Here is an 18,668-nt window from a genome sequence, read left to right as displayed (position 1 = left end):
ATCGATATAATTATTTATTTAGCCTGTGATGCCCAACCTATTCCTCCCTTCCGTCCAGGGGCATATTTCAGTTTATTTTTTATGGCATCATGGACCATCGTTTCGGTCCCCTTCTGGGTATCCAAGACACTAGCTGTAAACAGGCAAAAAGAATACAAATTAATTAAGGGTGCATGTGATTTACCCCAATCAAGTTAATGTAATTATTAAACACACACACAAACTCACCTGTGACTACATCGAGCAGCTTCGTCTCGGCAAAGCCAGTTTTTCCCCCTCTCCCCTTCATGTTCAGATTGGACATTAATTCATTTGCCATGAGCCTGAAATTGAACACGCAAGTCATACATGCAGGCCAAAAAGTACGGAATTTTGCATTTTTATAATTCCCGATCTAGCACTCATAGATTAGAGGTTGGGTCTTACATCGCCTATTTTTAATATATATGTAGAGAAAGAGGAAAATACCTGTCCATGATGGTGCTTAAACAGCTCTTTAAGTCATATCCACCAATCTTTGAGAGCCTGGCTGTCTGCAAATATAGCAAGTACCCGTAAGCAAGCAACACCAACATTTTGATGTTTCTTTGAGAATATAGAACATTACACACACAATTCTGTCAAAGTGTCTTAGTACGACTTTGGTAAGCTATGGTGTCGCACCGCTTGATGGAACACGTAGCATTATGGCTACCGTAGTCAGACGTACAGTGCTTCAACATACGGGTATTATTATGGTGTGTGTGCATATGTACCCCAGAATGGCACCTATTAGGACACCTATGATCCGGTGTTTTGTTTCGAAATATTATGCAAAACCAACATTTCTTTCCTGTTGGTACCTGCTGTTGTCTAAATGGGATCGGCATAAGTCCCGAAAATGTGCGCGCGCCCGTCATTGTAGTGTGCATCGTGATCAATAAGCTCCTTCTTTTTCTCTTAACCATCAGCGTTCCTGTTCTGTAACCCTGTACACTGTTTGTCTAATCTTGAGCGAGTTTGTGCTGAAAACAAAGTTTTGTTGTACTTGTGCAATGATGATAAAGACCTATCTATCTATCTTTCTATCTGACAGCACACCACTGGTGTCAACAGAATCATTACTTTTCCTGTTCTGTAACCCTGTAGACTGTTTTTTTGTCTAATCTTGAATGGGTTTGTGCAGAAAAAGTTTCGTTGTACTTGTGCAATGACGATAAAGACCTATCTATCTATCTTTCTATCTGACAGCACACCACTGGTGTCAACAGAATCATTACTTTTCCTGTTCTGTAACCCTGTAGACTGTTTTTTTGTCTAATCTTGAATGGGTTTGTGCAGAAAAAGTTTCGTTGTACTTGTGCAATGACGATAAAGACCTATGTATCTATCTGACAGCACACCACTGGTTTCAACAGAATCCGTCGTTTTCCACCTTTAATCAGTGTATCAACCCTGCTGATTGGCATTCTCAGATCCTTGAATATATTTTTTTTCCTGTTTTATGCAGTCCAGTTGCCTTTTCTCGCACATCCTTCTACAACTTTTTTTGCTTTCCCCATGATTCAGAATTCCGAAATGTCAGTTCAGCACTGGATGTTTAGTCTTTATTTGAAAGGAAAATGCAAAGAAACATTAAGCTCGAAGACAGATATGTTCTGTACCAGATTATGCTAACCCTGTTTCCATTGGAGTTGGGAAATTGTGTTAGATGTAAATATAAACGGAATACAATGATTTGCAAATCCTTTTCAACCCATATTCAATTGAATGCACTACAAAGACAAGATATTTGATGTTCAAACTCATAAACTTGATTTTTTTTTTTTCGCAAATAATAATTAACTTAGAATTTCATGGCTGCAACACGTGCCAAAGTAGTTGGGAAAGGGCATGTTCACCACTGTGTTACGTCACCTTCTTTTAACAACACTCAATAAACGTTTGGGAACTGAGGAAACTAATTGTTGAAGCTTTGAAAGAGGAATTCTTTCCCATTCTTGTTTTATATAAAGTTTCAGTCGTTCAACAGTCCGGGGTCTCCGCTGTCGTATTTTACGCTTCATATTGCGCCACAGATTTTCGATGGGAGACAGGTCTGGACTGCAGGCGGGCCAGGAAAATACCCGCACTCTTTTTTTACGAAGCCACGCTGTTATAACACTTGTCTTGCTGAAATAAGCATGGGCGTCCATGATAACGTTGCTTGGATGACAACATATGTTGTTCCAAAACCTGTATGGACCTTTCAGCATTAATGGTGCCTTCACAGATGTGTAAGTTACCCATGCCTTGGGCACTAATACACCCCCATACCACCACAGATGCTGGCTTTTGAACTTTGCGCCTATAACAATCCGGATGGTTATTTTCCTCTTGGTTCTGAAGGACACCACGTCCTCTGTTTCCGAATATAATTTGAAATGTGGACTCGTCAGACCACAGAACACCTTTCCACTTTGCATCAGTCCATCTTAGGAGAGCTCGGGCTCAGCCAAACCAGCGGTGTTTCAGAATATTGTTGATAAATGGGTTTGGCTTTGTATAGTAGAGTTTTACCTTGCACTAACAGATGTAGCGACCAACTGTAGTTACTGACAGTGGTTTTATGAAGTGTTCCTGAGCTCATGTGGTGATCAATCCAATCCAATCCACTTTATTTATATAGCACATTTAAACAACAAGAATATTTCCAAAGTGCTGCACAGCCATGTTAAAAACAAGATTAAAAACAATATTATGCTCTACCAATGACTGAATAAAAACAAAAATAAATAAATATAAAACCAATATAAAAACAATATAAAAATAAATATGATAAAAACATTTTTTAAAGGGTAAAAGCAATTAAAACAGTAAAATGGAAATCAAAGTGTATAAAAAACACAAAGGACAACAGAGGACAGAGGACTACACAACTCACTTAGTGTTAAAAGCCAAAGAATAAAAGTGGGTCTTAAGACGAGACTTAAAACACTCCACTGTGGAGGCAGTTTGAACATGGAGGGGCAGAGTGTTCCAGAGCTTAGGGCCGACCACAGAGAAGGCCCTGTCTCCCCTGGTCTTAAGTCTGGTCTTGGGCACCACGAGCTGGAACTGGCTCTCGGACCTCAGAGCGTGCGCAGGAATGTAAATTTGGATGAGGTCCGAGATATACTGAGGTGCCAGTCCATGTAAAGATTTTAAAACAAACAGCAATGTTTTGAAATCAATTCTAAAATGAACAGGGAGCCAGTGCAAACTCTGAAGAATTGGGGTTATATGCTGGCGTTTCCTGGCCCCTGTTAAAAGTCTCACTGCCGCGTTCTGGACTAAGTGCACCCGGGAGAGAGCTTTTTGGCTAATGCCAGCATAAAGTGCATTGCAGTAGTCCAGGCGACTTGAAATAAAAGCATGCACGACTTGTTCAAAAAGGTTAAAAGATAAAAACGGTTTAACCTTTACTAAAAGACAAAGGTGATAAAAACACAATTTTAAAACGCCATTGACTTGTTTGTCTAGTTTAAGATCACTGTCTATAGTGACGCCAAGGTTGGTGACTTTGGGACGCACATAATTTTGCAATGTCCCAAGTCAGTGAGGGCCGGACCAAAAACTAAAATTTCCGTTTTTCCCTCATTCATTATTAAAAAATTCTGTGCTAACCAAGCCTTGACGTCGCATAGATAGTTAAGAAGAGGTGTCAGGGGGCCGTGGCCTTTTGAAATCGGCATATAAATTTGGCAGTCGTCCGCATAAAAGTGATGAAACACTCCATGCCTCCTAAAAATATCTCTAAGAGGGAGGAGATAAAGCGCAAACAGGATGGGTTCTAAAATAGATCCCTGGGGGACACCACAGTAAAGCGGGGCAGAAGAAGAGGTGGCGTCCCCCAGCCTGACAGAGAAGGACCTCTCAGACAGGTAGGCTCTGAACCACTGTAATGCAGTCCCCCTGACACCCACACAGTCTGTCAGGCAGTCTAAAAGAATTGTGTGGTCGACTGTGTCAAAGGCAGCTGTAAGATCTAAAAGCACTAAAATGGCAGAGCTGCCAGAATCAGACATCAAGCAAGTCATTAAAAACCTTTAAAAGTGCAGATTCAGTACTGTGCAAAGCTTTGTATCCAGACTGAAATGGCTCTAAAGTGCTATTTTCATCTAAAAAAGGCTGCAGTTGTGCCAAAACACATTTCTCCAAAATGTTTGACACAAAAGGTAATTTGGAAATGGGCCGATAATTTGACAAATTTGTCGGATCAAAACTTGTTTAAATCAAAGGCTCAACAACAGCTCTTTTACAAAGTGGGGACACAGCCAGAAATCAGGCTGCTGTTGATGATGTCCCTAACAGACAAGTCAATAGTGTTCCAGATTTCTTTAAAAAAGCGAGGAGGATGAGGGTTTTAGCTTGTCGACTATTCCTGTAAGCTCAGGCATGGACACAGGCTCAAAGTGACAAAACATAGCCGAACACTGAGTGGCCACATTAAAACTCAACGGAGAACGAGAAAGATTTGCCCGAATAGAAGCAACCTTGTCGTTAAAAAAGGAGACACATTTTTCACAAGTTTCACTTGTCATCTCCAGTGAAGTGGCTGGATTCGGATTAAGAACAGAACTAATAGTATTAAAAAGAACACATGGCTTGTTGATACTATTTAAAATTAAGTCTGACAAATATTTAGTTTTTTCAGCTTTAACCACACTTTGATAATTTCGACAGTTTTCTTTTAAAATTTGATAGACTTCCAAGTGATCCCATTTCCACTTGCGCTCCGCCCTTCGCCACTCACGCCGAGCTGTGCGTGTGGTTTCATTGAGCCAAGGCTCCTGTTTTGGTTTTGGACGTATAGCTCTGAGGGGGCGCTATACTATCCAGAATCTCAAAACACACTGCTGTCGGTTTTTGATGCAAGGGATCAAAAGTCCGTAATATCATCGCTTACGTGCAGTGATTTCTCCAGATTCTCTGAACTTTTTGATGATTTTACGGAACGTAGATGGTAAAATCCCTAAATTCCTTGCAATAGCTTGTTGAGAAATGTTGTTCTAAAACTGTTCGACAATTTGCTTACAAAGTGGTGACCCTCGCCCCATCCTTGTTTGGGAATGACTTAGCATTTCATGGAAGCTGCTTTTATACCCAATCATGGCACCCACCTGTTCCCAATTAGCCGGCACACCTGTGGGATGTTCCATATAAGTGTTTGATGAGCATTCCTCAACTTTATCATTATTTTTTGCTACCATTCCCAACTTCTTTGTCACGTGTTGCTGGCATAAAATTCTAAAGTTAATGATTATTTGCACACAAAAAATGTTTATCAGTTTGAACATCAAATATGTTGTTTTTGTAGCATATTCAACTGAATATGGGTTGAAAATGATTTGCAAATCATTGTATTCCATTTATATTTACATCCAACACAATTTCCCAACTCATATGGAAACGGGGTTTGTAGCTAAATAGGTCATTTCCATCTGCAGTCCCTGGCTACCTAAATTAAAGGGATACAAAAATCATGCAATAAAATTCACGAGTCATAAAATCCCCTTTCATGGACACATACTTAATATACAATACAACCACACCTCATTTACATCATCACACAAAGACAATACATGCTCTTGTTCACATCTGTCATCATTTGTAAAAACAGCCATGATTTTAACAGACACACCTCACAATTTACAACAAAAATGCTGTCATGGATAAATATAATACACACCTTAGTACCGTGTGAGGAGCTTTGATTGCTCCAAAGCCACTTTTTAACTTCAATTGTAAGATGTAATGGTCTGTGGTCATTGACCTTTAGCGCGCGCACAGGAATTACAAACAAACAGGTCACGGGTGAGGATATGAATCATGATTAACCATTCAAACCTGTTTGTGTCAGCTTTTGTGCATGTTATCAAGGGAAAGTCACTGGGGTATGTGAACTTTTCATCAGGATCTTTCTTTTGTCATTTTGAGTTAGAGAATAAACACATTTGTTTGCCATTAAAAAGCTTCATCCAACCATTAACCAGGAGTGAAAGAAAGGCTTTTGTGTTATCATTCATATCATCCAATAAGTCATTAATTTTCCGAGGGTATTTAAACTTATGAGCACGACTGTATTTGGGATCTGAGCCGAGGATGTCGTCGAGGCTTGTGCAGCCCTTTGAGACACTTGTGATTAAGGGCTATGTAAATACATTTCGATTGACTGATTAATGGATGTACAAATATATATAATCCGGTATCGTCAAATACTGACCATTTACCACGTTGAGTCAACTTGACTTGTAGTTGTAGGAACTTGCTAAAATACATTGAACCTTTTAAAGTTATCTCAACTTATATTTTTCCAGTTTATCTTACATCAAACTAAATGTTGCATCAACCCATGTTTTAATGTCTAAAATACATATTATATAAACATATATCAGTATATATATTATATAATTTATATATAATACATAAATACTACATATATGTAGAGATGTCCGTTAATATCGGACTGCCAATATTATCGGCCGATAAATGTTTTAAAATGTAATATAGGAAATTATCGGTATTGGTTTCAAAAAGTCTCCTCTCTGAGCTGCAACCTTATCGTGGTAGAGGAGTTTGCGTGTCCCAATGATCCTAGGAGCTATGTTGTCCGGGGGCATAAAGCCCCCTGGTAGGGTCTCCCAAGGCAAACAGGTTCTAGGTGAGGGATCAGACAAAGAGCAGCTCGAAGACCTTTATGAAGAAGAAAAATCATGGACCCAGATTTCCCTCGCCCGGACGCGGGTCACCGGGGCCCCCCTCTGGAGCCAGGCCCGGAGGTGAGGCACGATGGCGAGCGCCTGGTGGCCGGGCCTGTTCCCATGGGCCCCGGCCGGGCACAGCCCGAAGAGGCAACGTGGGTCACCCCTCCAATGGGCTCACCACCCATAGCAGGGGCCATAGAGGTCGGGTGCAATGTGAGCTGGACGGCAGCCGAAGGCAGGGCACTTGGCGGTCCGATCCTCGGCTACAGAAGCTAGCGCTTGGGACGTGGAACGTCACCTCACTCGGGGGGAAAGAGCCTGAGCTAGTGCGCGAAGTCGAGAAATTCCGGCTGGATATAGTTGGACTCACTTCGACGCACAGCAAGGGCTCTGGAACCACTTCTCTCGAGAGGGATTGGACCCTCTTCCACTCTGGCGTTGCCGGCAGTGAGAGGCGACGGGCTGGGGTGGCAATTCTTGTTTCCCCCCGGCTCAAAGCCTGTACGTTGGAGTTCAACCCGGTGGACGAAAGGGTAGCCTCCCTCCGCCTTCGGGTGGGGGGACGGGTCCTGACTGTTGTTTGTGCTTACACATCAAGCAGCAGTTCAGAGTACCCACCCTTTTTGGGAACACTCGAGGGAGTACTGGAAAGTGCTCCCCCGGGTGATTCCCTTGTCCTACTGGGAGACTTCAACGCTCACGTTGGCAACGACAGTGAAACCTGGAGAGGCGTGATTGGGAAGAATGGCCGCCCGGATCTGAACCCGAGTGGTGTTTTGTTATTGGACTTTTGTGCTCGTCACGGTTTGTCCATAACAAACACCATGTTGAAACATAAGGGTGTCCATATGTGCACTTGGCACCAGGACACCCTAGGCCGCAGTTCCATGATCGACTTTGTAGTTGTGTCATCGGATTTGCGGCCTCGTGTTTTGGACACTCGGGTGAAGAGAGGGGCGGAGCTTTCTACCGATCACCACCTGGTGGTGAGTTGGCTGCGATGGTGGGGGAGGATGCCGGACAGACCTGGGAGGCCCAAACGCATTGTGAGGGTCTGCTGGGAACGTCTGGCAGAGTCTCCTGTCAGACAAAGTTTCAATTCCCACCTCCGGAAGAACTTTGAACATGTCACGAGGGAGGTGCTGGACATTGAGTCCGAGTGGACCATGTTCCGCACCTCTATTGTCAAGGCGGCAGATCGGAGCTGTGGCCGCAAGGTAGTTGGTGCCTGTCGGGGCGGCAATCCTAAAACCCCTTGGTGGACACCAGCGGTGAGGGATGCCGTCAAGCTGAAGAAGGAGTCCTATCGGGTCCTTTTGGCTCATAGGACTCCGGAGGCAGTGGACAGGTACCGACAGGCCAAGCGGTGTGCAGCTTCAGCGGTCGCGGAGGCAAAAACTCGGACATGGGAGGAGTTCGGGTAAGCCATGGAAAACGACTTCCGGACGGCTTCGAAGCGATTCTGGACCACCGTCCGCCGCCTCAGCAAGGGGAAGCAGTGCACTATCAACACCGTGTATGGTGCGGATGGTGTTCTGCTGACCTCAACTGCGGATGTTGTGGATAGGTGGAAGGAATACTTCGAAGACCTCCTCAATCCCACCAACACGTCTTCCTATGAGGAAGCAGTGCCTGGGGAATCTGTGGTGGACTCTCCTATTTCTGGGGCTGAGGTGGCTGAGGTAGTTAAAAAGCTCCTCGGTGGCAAGGCCCCAGGGGTGGACGAGATCCGCCCGGAGTTCCTTAAGGCTCTGGATGCTGTGGGGCTGTCTTGGTCGACAAGACTTTGCAGCATCGCGTGGACATCGGGGGCGGTACCTCTGGATTGGCAGACCGGGGTGGTGGTTCCTCTCTTTAAGAAGGGGGACCGGAGGGTTTGTTCCAACTATCGTGGGATCACACTCCTCAGCCTTCCCGGTAAGGTTTATTCAGGTGTACTGGAGAGGAGGCTACGTCGGATAGTCGAACCTCGGATTCAGGAGGAACAGTGTGGTTTTCGTCCTGGTCGTGGAACTGTGGACCAGCTCTATACTCTCGGCAGGGTTCTTGAGAAGACTAAACAGTGACTTGCCTTCTCTGTGTGTCCGTGCTGGATTCTCCAATTCCAATTTAATTATTCCTTCTCAGCAAGCTTTTCCAAGATGAGATCCATTTTGCGATTCAAATCAGAAATCGCTCCAGTCTGTGTTCCCCCAGCCCGACCCAATCCTTCCATTGCGTTGAACAGCCGTTGGGCCCCTTGAGTGGCTGCCATCGTTTTCCGAATTTGACGATACACCAGAGCAATGCCCAGCCCAATCAGCAGGTGCCCCGCGATCTCAAAGATTAAGCCATGCTAGTGCAAGTGCATGACAATAATTCAAAACACTACTCACAAGAAAACACCAAAAAAGTTCAAATAAGTCAGGGGGTGACAGTACACCTACTTTGAGACAAGAGCTATAGTGATGCATGCTTGGTTATGGTTTGAATTCATATCCAACAATTGCGAGAACGACCTTTTGAGTTCTATTTTTTAATGTTTTCTGCTGGTGGCGTGCCTCGGAATTTTTTCAATGGGAAAAAAATGCGAAAATGTGAGTTGAACAATATCGGATATCGGAAAAAAAAAGCCATTATCGGACATCTCTAGTTTGGGGTCATTGTCCTGTTGGAACACCCAACTGCGCCCAAAACTCAACTCAACCTACGGGTTGATGATTTTAGCTTGTCCTGACGAATTTGGAGGTAATCCTCCTTTTTCATTGTCCCATTTACTCTCTGCAAAGCACCAGTTCCATTGGCAGCAAAACAGGCCCAGAGCATAATAAATACTACCACCATCATGCTTCACGGTAGGAATGGCGTTCCTGGGATTAAAGGCTTCACCTTTTCTCCTCCAAACAAATTGCTGGGTATTGTGGCCAAACAGCTCCATTTTTGTTTCATCTGACCACAGAACTTTCTTCCAGAAGGTGTTATGTTTGTCCACGTGATGTCAGATGACACAAAAAATGTGCTGTTTGGCCATGTTATGTTATGTTCTTTACAAGTGTATGTAAACTTTTGACCACGACTGTACATACAGAAAATATTCTATAGTCAGTCAGCGATGTACCCCATTTGAACATTTTTTTAATTCAAGTACCCCCTAATCAGAGCAAAGCGCTCTTGGTTGAAAAAAAGAGATAAAGTAAAATACAGCACTATGTCATCAGTTTCTGATTTATTAAATTGTATAACAGTGCAAAATATTGCTCATTTGTAGTGGTCTTTCTTGAAAAAAAACTTGTTGAAAAATAGACAAGTGATTAAATTATAAATAAAGATTTCTACACATAGAAGTAATCATCAACTTAAAGTGCCCTCTTTCGGGATTGTAATAGAGATCCTTCTGGATCCATGAACTTAATTCTAAACATTTCTTCACAAAAAAAGAAATCTTTAACATCAATATTTATGGAACATGTCCACCAAAAATCTAGCTGTCAACACTGAATATTGCATTGTTGCATTTCTTTTCACAGTTTATGAACTTACATTTGTATGTTGTTGAAGTATTATTCAATAATTATATTCATAAAGGATTTTTTAATTGTTGCTATTTTTAGAATTAAAAAAAGAAAGTCTCACGTACCCCTTGGCATACCTTCAAGTACCCCCAGGGGTACGCGTACCCCCATTTGAGAACCACTGCTGTATTGATTGATTGATACTTTTATGAGTAGATTGCACGGTTCAGTACATATTCCGTACAATTGACCACTAAATGGTAACACCCAAATAAGTTTTTCAACTTGTTTAAGTCGGGGTCCAAGTTAATCAATTCATGGTACAAATATATACTATCAGCATAATACAGTTATCACACAAGTTAAGCATCATAGTATGTACATTGAAATATTTACATTATTTACAAAATAGTCTTATCAGGGGTCACCAACGCGGTGCCCGTGGGCACCTGGTAGCCCGTAAGGACCAGATGAGTCGCTCGCTTGCCTGTTCTAAAAATAGCTCAAATAGGTGCCTCTATTTTTTTAATTTTATTTATTTACTAGCAAGCTGGTCTCGCTTTGCTCGAAAATTTTAATTCTGAGACAAAACTTAAATAGAATTTGAAAATCCAAGAAAATATTTTAAAGACTTGGTCTTCACTTCTTTAAATACATTCATTTATTTTTTTACTTTGCTTCTTATAACTTTCAGCAAGACAATTTTAGAGAAAAAGACAACCTTAAAAATGATTTTAGGTTTTTTAAACACATATACCTTTTTATCTTTTAAATTAATTCCTCTTATTTCCTGACAATTTAAATAAATGTTCAAGTATTTTTTTTATTTTTTATTATTGTAAAGAATAATAAATACATTTTAATTTAATTCTTCATTTTAGCTTCTGTTTTTTGACAAGGATATTTGCTATATTTAACCTATTTAAAACATGTCATCAAAATTTTAAAATTAATCTTAATCAGGAAAAATTACTAATGATGTTCCATAAATTCTTTTTTAAATTTTTTCAAAAACATTCGAATTAGCTAGTTTTTCTCTTCCTTTTTTTCGGTTGAATATTGAATTTTAAAGAGTCGAAATTGAAGATAAACTATGTTTCAAAATCTAATTTTCTTTTTTGTGTGTTTTCTCCTCTTTTAAACCGTTCAATTATGTGTTTTTTTTTCATCATTTATTCTCTACAAAAAACCTTCCGTAAAAGGGAAAAAAATGTACGACGGGATGACAGACAGATATACCACATTTTTTAAATGTATTTATTAAAGGTAGATTGAGCAAATTGGCTATTTCTGGCAATTTATTTAATTGTGTATTAAACTGGTAGCCCTTCGCATTAATCAGTACCCAAGAAGTAGCTCTTGGTTTCAAAAAGGTTGGTGACCCCTGCTCTATATTCTGTTGCACCCTCACTGTTGTCATTTCCAGTTCCATTGACATCGTCTCTTCCTCTCAGGTCCGACCGGAAGAGAAGTCTGGCCATTTGACGAACGGACCAATGGCTGCTCGCCGTCTTGTCTTGCCTCCTTGCCGTGACGTCGCTTTCCCGGACACAGAACACGAGCGTGCCTCTTCGCATGAACGGACTAGCAGCAGTAAAAAAAAAACTATAATGAAAAAAAATTGGTCCCACATACACACGCACAGTGTCAAAAGGGAAAGGTGCTCATTGGAATCCATTTATTAATATTTACCAAGCGGCTTTGTTATTGATTAACGCTGATGATCATCAACCTCACGTGCACTATTAACATTTTTGGACACACATACAGTAAAGGACTGTACTGTACAAACATGTAACAGATACTGCTGCTGCCAATCAACACTCTATCTTTCGATTACTGTGAGGTCATTAAGTTAGCAACATGGCATGTTTGAATGTCTCTGCAGTGACTTGTGCATGCTTTGTGTGTGTGTGTGTGTGTGTGTGTGTGTGTGTGTGTGTGTGTGTGTGTGTGTGTGTGTGTGTGTGCGTGTGTGTGTGTGTGTGTGTGAGAGAGAGAGAGAGAGAAATATTGGAGGAAAGTATGAACTTTTGTTATTCCATTCTTTTCTGGGAACATAATAAAAAAAACTTATACCAAACCTCTGAGCTCTATCTGTACATTTGAGGAATACAGTAGAACAGTACCTCCACTTAAAGGGGCTGTTTGCAACACTGACACATTATACACTATATTGGCAAAAGTTTTTGGCCACCTGCCTTGACTCACATGTGAACTTGAAGTGCCATCCCGTTCCTAATCCATAGGGTTCAATGTGACGTCGATCCGCCTTTTGCAGCTTTTACAGCTTCAACTCTTTGTCCACAAGGTTGCGGAGTGTGTTTATAGGGATTTTCCGATCGTTTTTCCAAAAAGCGCGTTGGTGAGGTCACACGCTGATGTTGGTTTGAGAAGGCCCCGCTCTTAATCCCCGTTCTAATTCCTCCCAAAGGTGTTCTATCGGGTTCGGGTCAGGACTCTGAGCAGGCCAGTCAAGTTCATCCTCCACACCAGACCGGGGCGGTATAGCTCGGTTGGTAGAGTGGCTGTGCCAGAAACTCGAGGGTTCCAGGTTCGATCCCCGCTTCAGTCATCCTAGTCACTGTCGTGTCCTTGGGCTAGACACTTTATCCACCTACTCCCAGTGCCACCCACACTGTTTTAAATGTAACTTAAATACTGGGTTCCACTATGTAAAAGTGCTTTGAGTCACTAGAGAAAAGCACTATACCGTATTTCCTTGAATTGCTGCTGGGCTCTAAGAGATTGGATGAGAAGCTCTGTCATTCGGGTGGAACGGACTGTCTGATTGTGGCGGTACGATCATTGTCAGAGCTTGGTCCGCATTGACGGCAGTAAGTCGGACCCGTTTCCAGTGAGGGTTGGACTCCGCCTAGGCTGTCCAATGTCACTGATTCTGTTCATAACTTTCATGTACAGAATATCTAGGCGCATTCAGGAAGTTGAGGGGATCTGTTTTGGTGGCTGCAGGATTAGGTCTCTGCTTCATCTGGCCAAGATCTTCAGCTCTCACTGGATCGGTTCGCAGCCAAGTGTGAAGCGACTGGGATGGGAATCAGCACCTCCAAGTCCGAGTCAATGGTTCTCGCCTGGAAAACTGTGGCGTGCCATCTCTGGGTTGGGGAGACCATCTTGCCCCAAGTAGAGGAGTTCAAGTACCTCGAAGTCTTGTTCACGAGTGAGGGAAGAGTGGATCGTGAGAGTGACAGGCGGATCGGAAGGCAAAGCTCTCAATTTACCGGTCGATCTACGTTCCCCTCACCTATGGTCATGAGCTTTGGGTCATGACCAACAGGATAAGATCACGGGTACAAGCGGCCGAAATGAGTTCCCTCCGCCGTGTGGCGGGGCTCTCCCTTAGAGATAGGGTGAGAAGCTCTGCCATCCGGGAGGGACTCAAAGTAAAGCCGCTGCTCCTCCACATCGAGAGGAGCCAGATGAGGTGGTTCGGGTATCTGGTCAGGATGCCACCCGAACGCCTCCCTAAGGAAGTGTTTTGGGCACGTCCGACCGGTAGGAGACCACGGGGAAGACCCAGGACACGTTGGGAAGACTATCTCTCCCGGCTGGCCTGGGAACGCCTCGGGATCCCCCGGGAGGAGCTGGACGAAGTGGCTAGCGAGAGGGAAGTCTGGGCTAAGGGAAAAATCTCCAAATCCATTGCTATTCTTAAATGTTTTATAAAGTAAGAATGAGAAATGCCTGCATATGTTAGATTATTCTTTTATTTTTGTTACGATCCACTTCATGGATCGTTTGTTGTTTGCTTTTGTGTATGTTTTGATCACATTTTGGAATCTGCTGATTCCAGTATTTGAGCACTTCCTTGTTTACATCCGTCACCATGGCTTTGTCATCTGTTTCACCTGCACTGGTGTCAGGCGCACACCTGTCTGTGATTCTGATTTTGTATTTAAGCCAGCCTGCTACCTTTGTTCTGCCTTGCCGGTTTGTTTGCTACCCGCAACAGTTACGTGAGTTTTGTCTGCATGGTTGTATTCTGTCTGCTAAGTGTAGCTTAGCCTCCGCCCGCTCGGCTCGCGCTTTATGGACTTTTTGAACTCTGCCTTTTGCTAACGTTTTGTATTCTGCTTCCCGTGCATTGGCACACTTTTATTTTACTGTTAGTACAAGTTTTATTTTGTATTTTTATATTAAAACCTGTTCCTACCTTCATTCCTGCTTGTTTTGATCCCGTGCATCAAGAGGCAACACTCCCCGCACATCCACGATGCGGCGCTATCGTAACAGAAACCGGCCAGCAGAAACGCGTCACCTTGCGTGGGATCTTCCAAAACTCCGTCCCCACCAAGCAGAATATCCAGCCAAGTACTCCACCGCTACAGCCCTGGACTTTTCATTTAGGGTTGGTAGCTTGTTCGTTTCTCCTGTTTCCAACCACCACTCTGTTAGCTCCTTTAGCCCTGCACAAGCTTCCGCCTCCCCTGTCACTCAAAGTGACGTCACTTTGTTCCTGCCTCCCTATGATGTCACTATTAACCCCTTGTTAGACTCTCCACAGAATTTTTTTTCCGATGATAGCAGTGACGATGAGTTTTTTGATTCAGAATTTTCTCATTTGTCACCCAAAGACCTATTTTCTTTAAAGAAGATTTATAAGGACAATTATTGCACCCCCATGCCCAGTCACCCGCCAAACAATGACGTTAATTCTAAGATTAATTATTATCAGGGCATTTTTCGCCACCACAGTTCTGGTCAGTATTGGCCCCCCACACTTGCTTCCCCGCTTCGTAATTCTCGTTTCCCGCCCAAGTCTGTGCCTTGTCCCTTCCCCCTTAGAGAGGAATTTGAACAGGTTAGAGGGGAAGAGTCTGCAATCCTCCAAACATGCCGCCGCCCACCCTAGGGGTCAGTTTCTGACCTCGGGGAGCGCGCCTAAATTCGCGTTTTAAGGAGGGGGGGTGCTAGTATTAGCAGCCGTGCTACGGAGGTAGCACAGCTGCAAACAACTAAGCCACCTCGACAACCGGTCAAACCTCTCCCACCTCTATCCCAGCACTTGAAACTCCGGCCCATTAGACCTCCTTCACCGGAGTTCCCCCCGGTTAAGTCTGTACTTCCCTCTAGACCTCCTCCGCCTGTGTTCCGTCCTGTTAAGCCACTACGGCCTCCTAGACGTCCTCCGCCTGTGTCCTGTCCTGTTAAGCCATTACGGCCTCCTAGACCTCCTCCACCTGTGTTCCGTCCGTGCATAAGTCTTTGTTCTAGTCCCAGTTCTGTACTTTGTCAGAGTTCAAGTCCTACCGTCTTCGTAGTCCGTGTTCTAGTCTTACTCGTCGACCGACTTGTAGATTGAGTCGTAGTCCAAGTCCTGGTCCGAGTTTTTGTTCTAGTCCTAATCCGAGTCCTGATCCGAGTCCTATTCCGAGTCGTGATTGTAGTCCTAGTCCTGGTCCGAGTTTCTGTTTGAGTCGTATTTGTAGTCCGAATCATAGTCCGTGTTCTGATTTCCCTCGTGGTCTTAGTCCGAACCCTAGTCCTTGCCCAAGTTCTTGCACGAGCCCCAGTGTTACTGTAAATCCTAGTCCTTGTCCAAGTCCTTGCCCGAGCACCGGTATGATTGTTAGTCCCAGTCCTTGCCCAAGCCCTAGTTTGACCGTCTGTCCTAGTTCTTGCCCAAACCCTGGTATGACTAAGTCCTGGTACTTGCCCAAGCCCTTGTCAAAGCACTAGTCTGATTGTTAGTCCTGGTCCTCGCCCAAGTCCTTGCCCAAGCCCTAGCGTTATCCTTAGTTCTAATCGTAGTTCTAGTCCATGTCTGAGCCTTTCTCCTTGTTCTCCTCGGTGGGTCCCTTTGCCTGCTCCACGGCTGATACCAGTTCCAGCTCCGCGGCGGAGACCAGTACCTGCTCCGTGGCGGATACCAGTTCCTGCTCCACCAGTACCAGCTCAGCGGACGATACCAGTTCTTGCTCCGCAGCGGAGACCAGTACCTGCTCCGCAGCGCATACCATTTCTTGCTCCACCAGTACCAGCTCAGCGGCCAATACCAGCTCCTGCTCAGCGGCCAATACCAGCTCCTGCTCCGCGGCAGAGACCAGTACCTGCTCCGCGGGGGGAACCATTTCCTGCTCCACCAGCTCCTGCTCAGCGGCCGATACTAGCTCCTGCTCAGCGGCCAAAACCGGCTCCAGCTCAGTGGCCGATACCACTACTTGCTCTGCGGCCGATACCAGTACTTGCTCCACGGCTGAGACTAGCTCCTGCCCTTCTGCCAGCATCAGTGCCTGCTCCTCCATGTCAGCCACGGGTGTGGCCGTACCCTGGACGTCCCCCTCAGCGGGCGCATCCACCTCCGCTCCGGCCACGGGTGTGGCCGTACCCCGAACGTCCTCCTCAGCGGCCGCACCCTGGTCCTCGTCAGCCACGAAGATGGCCTCTGTGGGTCCGCCCGCCCAGACTTTGGTTGCAGCGGCGTTCCACCCGCCGCCGCCACTTGTAATGTCCCCGGTGGATTCGGGGACAGGGGACTTGCCGACCCTCCGCCAGGGTTGTGGGAGGGGGGTTCTCTGTATGTTTTTTTTTTGGGGGCATCTGGGATCTTCCCCTTAAGGGAGGGGTGATGTTACGATCCACTTCAAGGATCGTTTGTTGTTTGCTTTTGTGTATGTTTTGATCACATTTTGGACTCTGCCGATCCAAGTATTTGAGCACTTCCTTGTTTACATCCGTCACCATGGCTTTGTCATTTGTTTCACCTGCACTGGTGTCAGGCGCACACCTGTCTGTGATTCTGATTTTGTATTTAAGCCCGCCTGCTACCTTTGTTCTGCCTGGCCGGTTTGTTTGCTACCCGCATCAGTTACGTGAGTTTTGTCTTCATGTTTGTATTCTGTCTGCTAAGTGTAGCTTAGCCTCCGCGCGCTCGACTCGCGCTTTATGGACTTTTTGAACTCTGCCTATTGCTAACGTTTTGTATTCTGCTTCCCGTGCATTGGCACACTTTTATTTTACCGTTTGTACAAGTGTTCTTTTGTATTTTTATATCAAAACCTGTTCCTACCTTCATTCCTGCTTGTTTTGATCCCGTGCATCGAGAGGCGACACTCCCCGCACATCCACGATGCGGCGCTATTGTAACAATTTTTCCATATTTAACAGATTGTGTTGAAGTTTGGGGAAAGGTTTATAAAACAAACATAGACCCAATAATACAATTTCAAAAAAGGGTCATTAGAATTGTAATGGCAATCTTCACCTTCAAATGTTCAAATTTTTTGTCATTATGAAACAAGTTTGATGGAGTGATCCTACGCAGTAGCAAACATTGCATATGAAGTGAGGTCCAGTCGGAAATCCAGTTTATGCATATTTATTGAATGACTTGCAGGGTGAATTAAATATTACCGGGATTATTGCAGTGATTTTGTGTTATAGGTTCTCCTGCCTGTTGCTGCCTGCTGTTGTCTGCCGTTGTTAAGAACGGTTTGTGCTCCCATACCTGAGTCTTTCCTCGTTTGGCTCACCTGTGCTCCTACATATCCCTTCCCACCTGCACTGCTCAACCAAAAAGCCCGCCAACTAGTGACAAAAGAAAGTAAATGCCAACTCAAAAATAAGGATGCCTTAAATGGCTCCTACAAGAATGATATACAAACCGTCCTACTATGAACATACCAATCCATTATTCATAAGTTCTAATGTATTGAAATTTTCACACATTGTGTTTTTAAAAACAATGGAAATTATGTTTGGAGTAAAGAACAACAGCCTTCCAGCTTGTATTCTTAGGTTATTTCATTTAAGGGGAGAAAAATATAATTTACGGGACATATCGATTTTTGAAATAGGTAAAGTAAGAATGAATATAAAATACAAATGTATTTCAGTTTAAAGAGTTAAATTGTGGAACGAACTCAGTGATGAGCTGAAGACATGGCTTCTTTGGTAAGGTTTAAGAAAACCTTAAAAGGTGCCATCCATCCATCCATCCATCTTCTTCCGCTTATCCGAGGTTGGGTCGCGAGGGCAGCAGCCTAAGCAGGGAAGCCCAGACTTCCCTCTCCCCAGCCACTTCGTCTAGCTCTTCCCGGGGGATCCCGAGGCGTTCCCAGGCCAGTCGGGAGACATAGTCTTCCCAACGTGTCCTGGATCTTCCCCGTGGCCTCCTACCGGTCTGACGTGCCCTAAACACCTCCCTAGGGAGGCGTTCGGGCGGCATCCTGACCAGATGCCCGAACCACCTCATCTGGCTCCTCTTGATGTGGAGGAGCAGCGGCTTTACTTTGAGCTCCTCCGGGATGGCAGAGCTTCTCACCCTATCTCTAAGGGAGAGCCCCGCCACCCGGTGGAGGAAACTCATTTCATTATCCTTTCGGTCATGACCCACAACTCATGACCAAAGGTGAGGATGGGAACATAGATCGAATGGTAAATTGAGAGCTTTGCCTTCCGGCTCAGCTCCTTCTTCACCACAACGGATCGGTACAACGTCCGCATTACTGAA

The 18,668-nt window shown here is 44.4% G+C and overlaps 1 protein-coding gene across 1 annotated transcript; it reads right to left on the bottom strand.

The window, feature by feature from the left end:
• Positions 1 to 17,280, bottom strand: LOC133558085 (uncharacterized). The gene is made up of 5 exons (XM_061909229.1): positions 17,226 to 17,280; positions 14,370 to 16,769; positions 469 to 533; positions 229 to 323; positions 1 to 133 (listed from the first exon to the last, which is right to left on the bottom strand). Exons 1-2 carry the CDS (start codon positions 17,278 to 17,280, stop codon positions 15,970 to 15,972), a joined length of 855 nt encoding a protein of 284 aa, XP_061765213.1. The 3' UTR covers positions 1 to 133; positions 229 to 323; positions 469 to 533; positions 14,370 to 15,969.
• Positions 17,281 to 18,668: the final 1,388 nt, after the last annotated feature.

This window comes from Nerophis ophidion, linkage group LG01 (genome assembly GCF_033978795.1).
Source record: "Nerophis ophidion isolate RoL-2023_Sa linkage group LG01, RoL_Noph_v1.0, whole genome shotgun sequence".
Classification (NCBI taxonomy): Eukaryota; Metazoa; Chordata; class Actinopteri; order Syngnathiformes; family Syngnathidae; genus Nerophis; species Nerophis ophidion.
The sequence above is the reverse complement of the archived record's forward strand: the minus strand, read 5'-3'. Positions and strand labels throughout refer to the sequence as shown.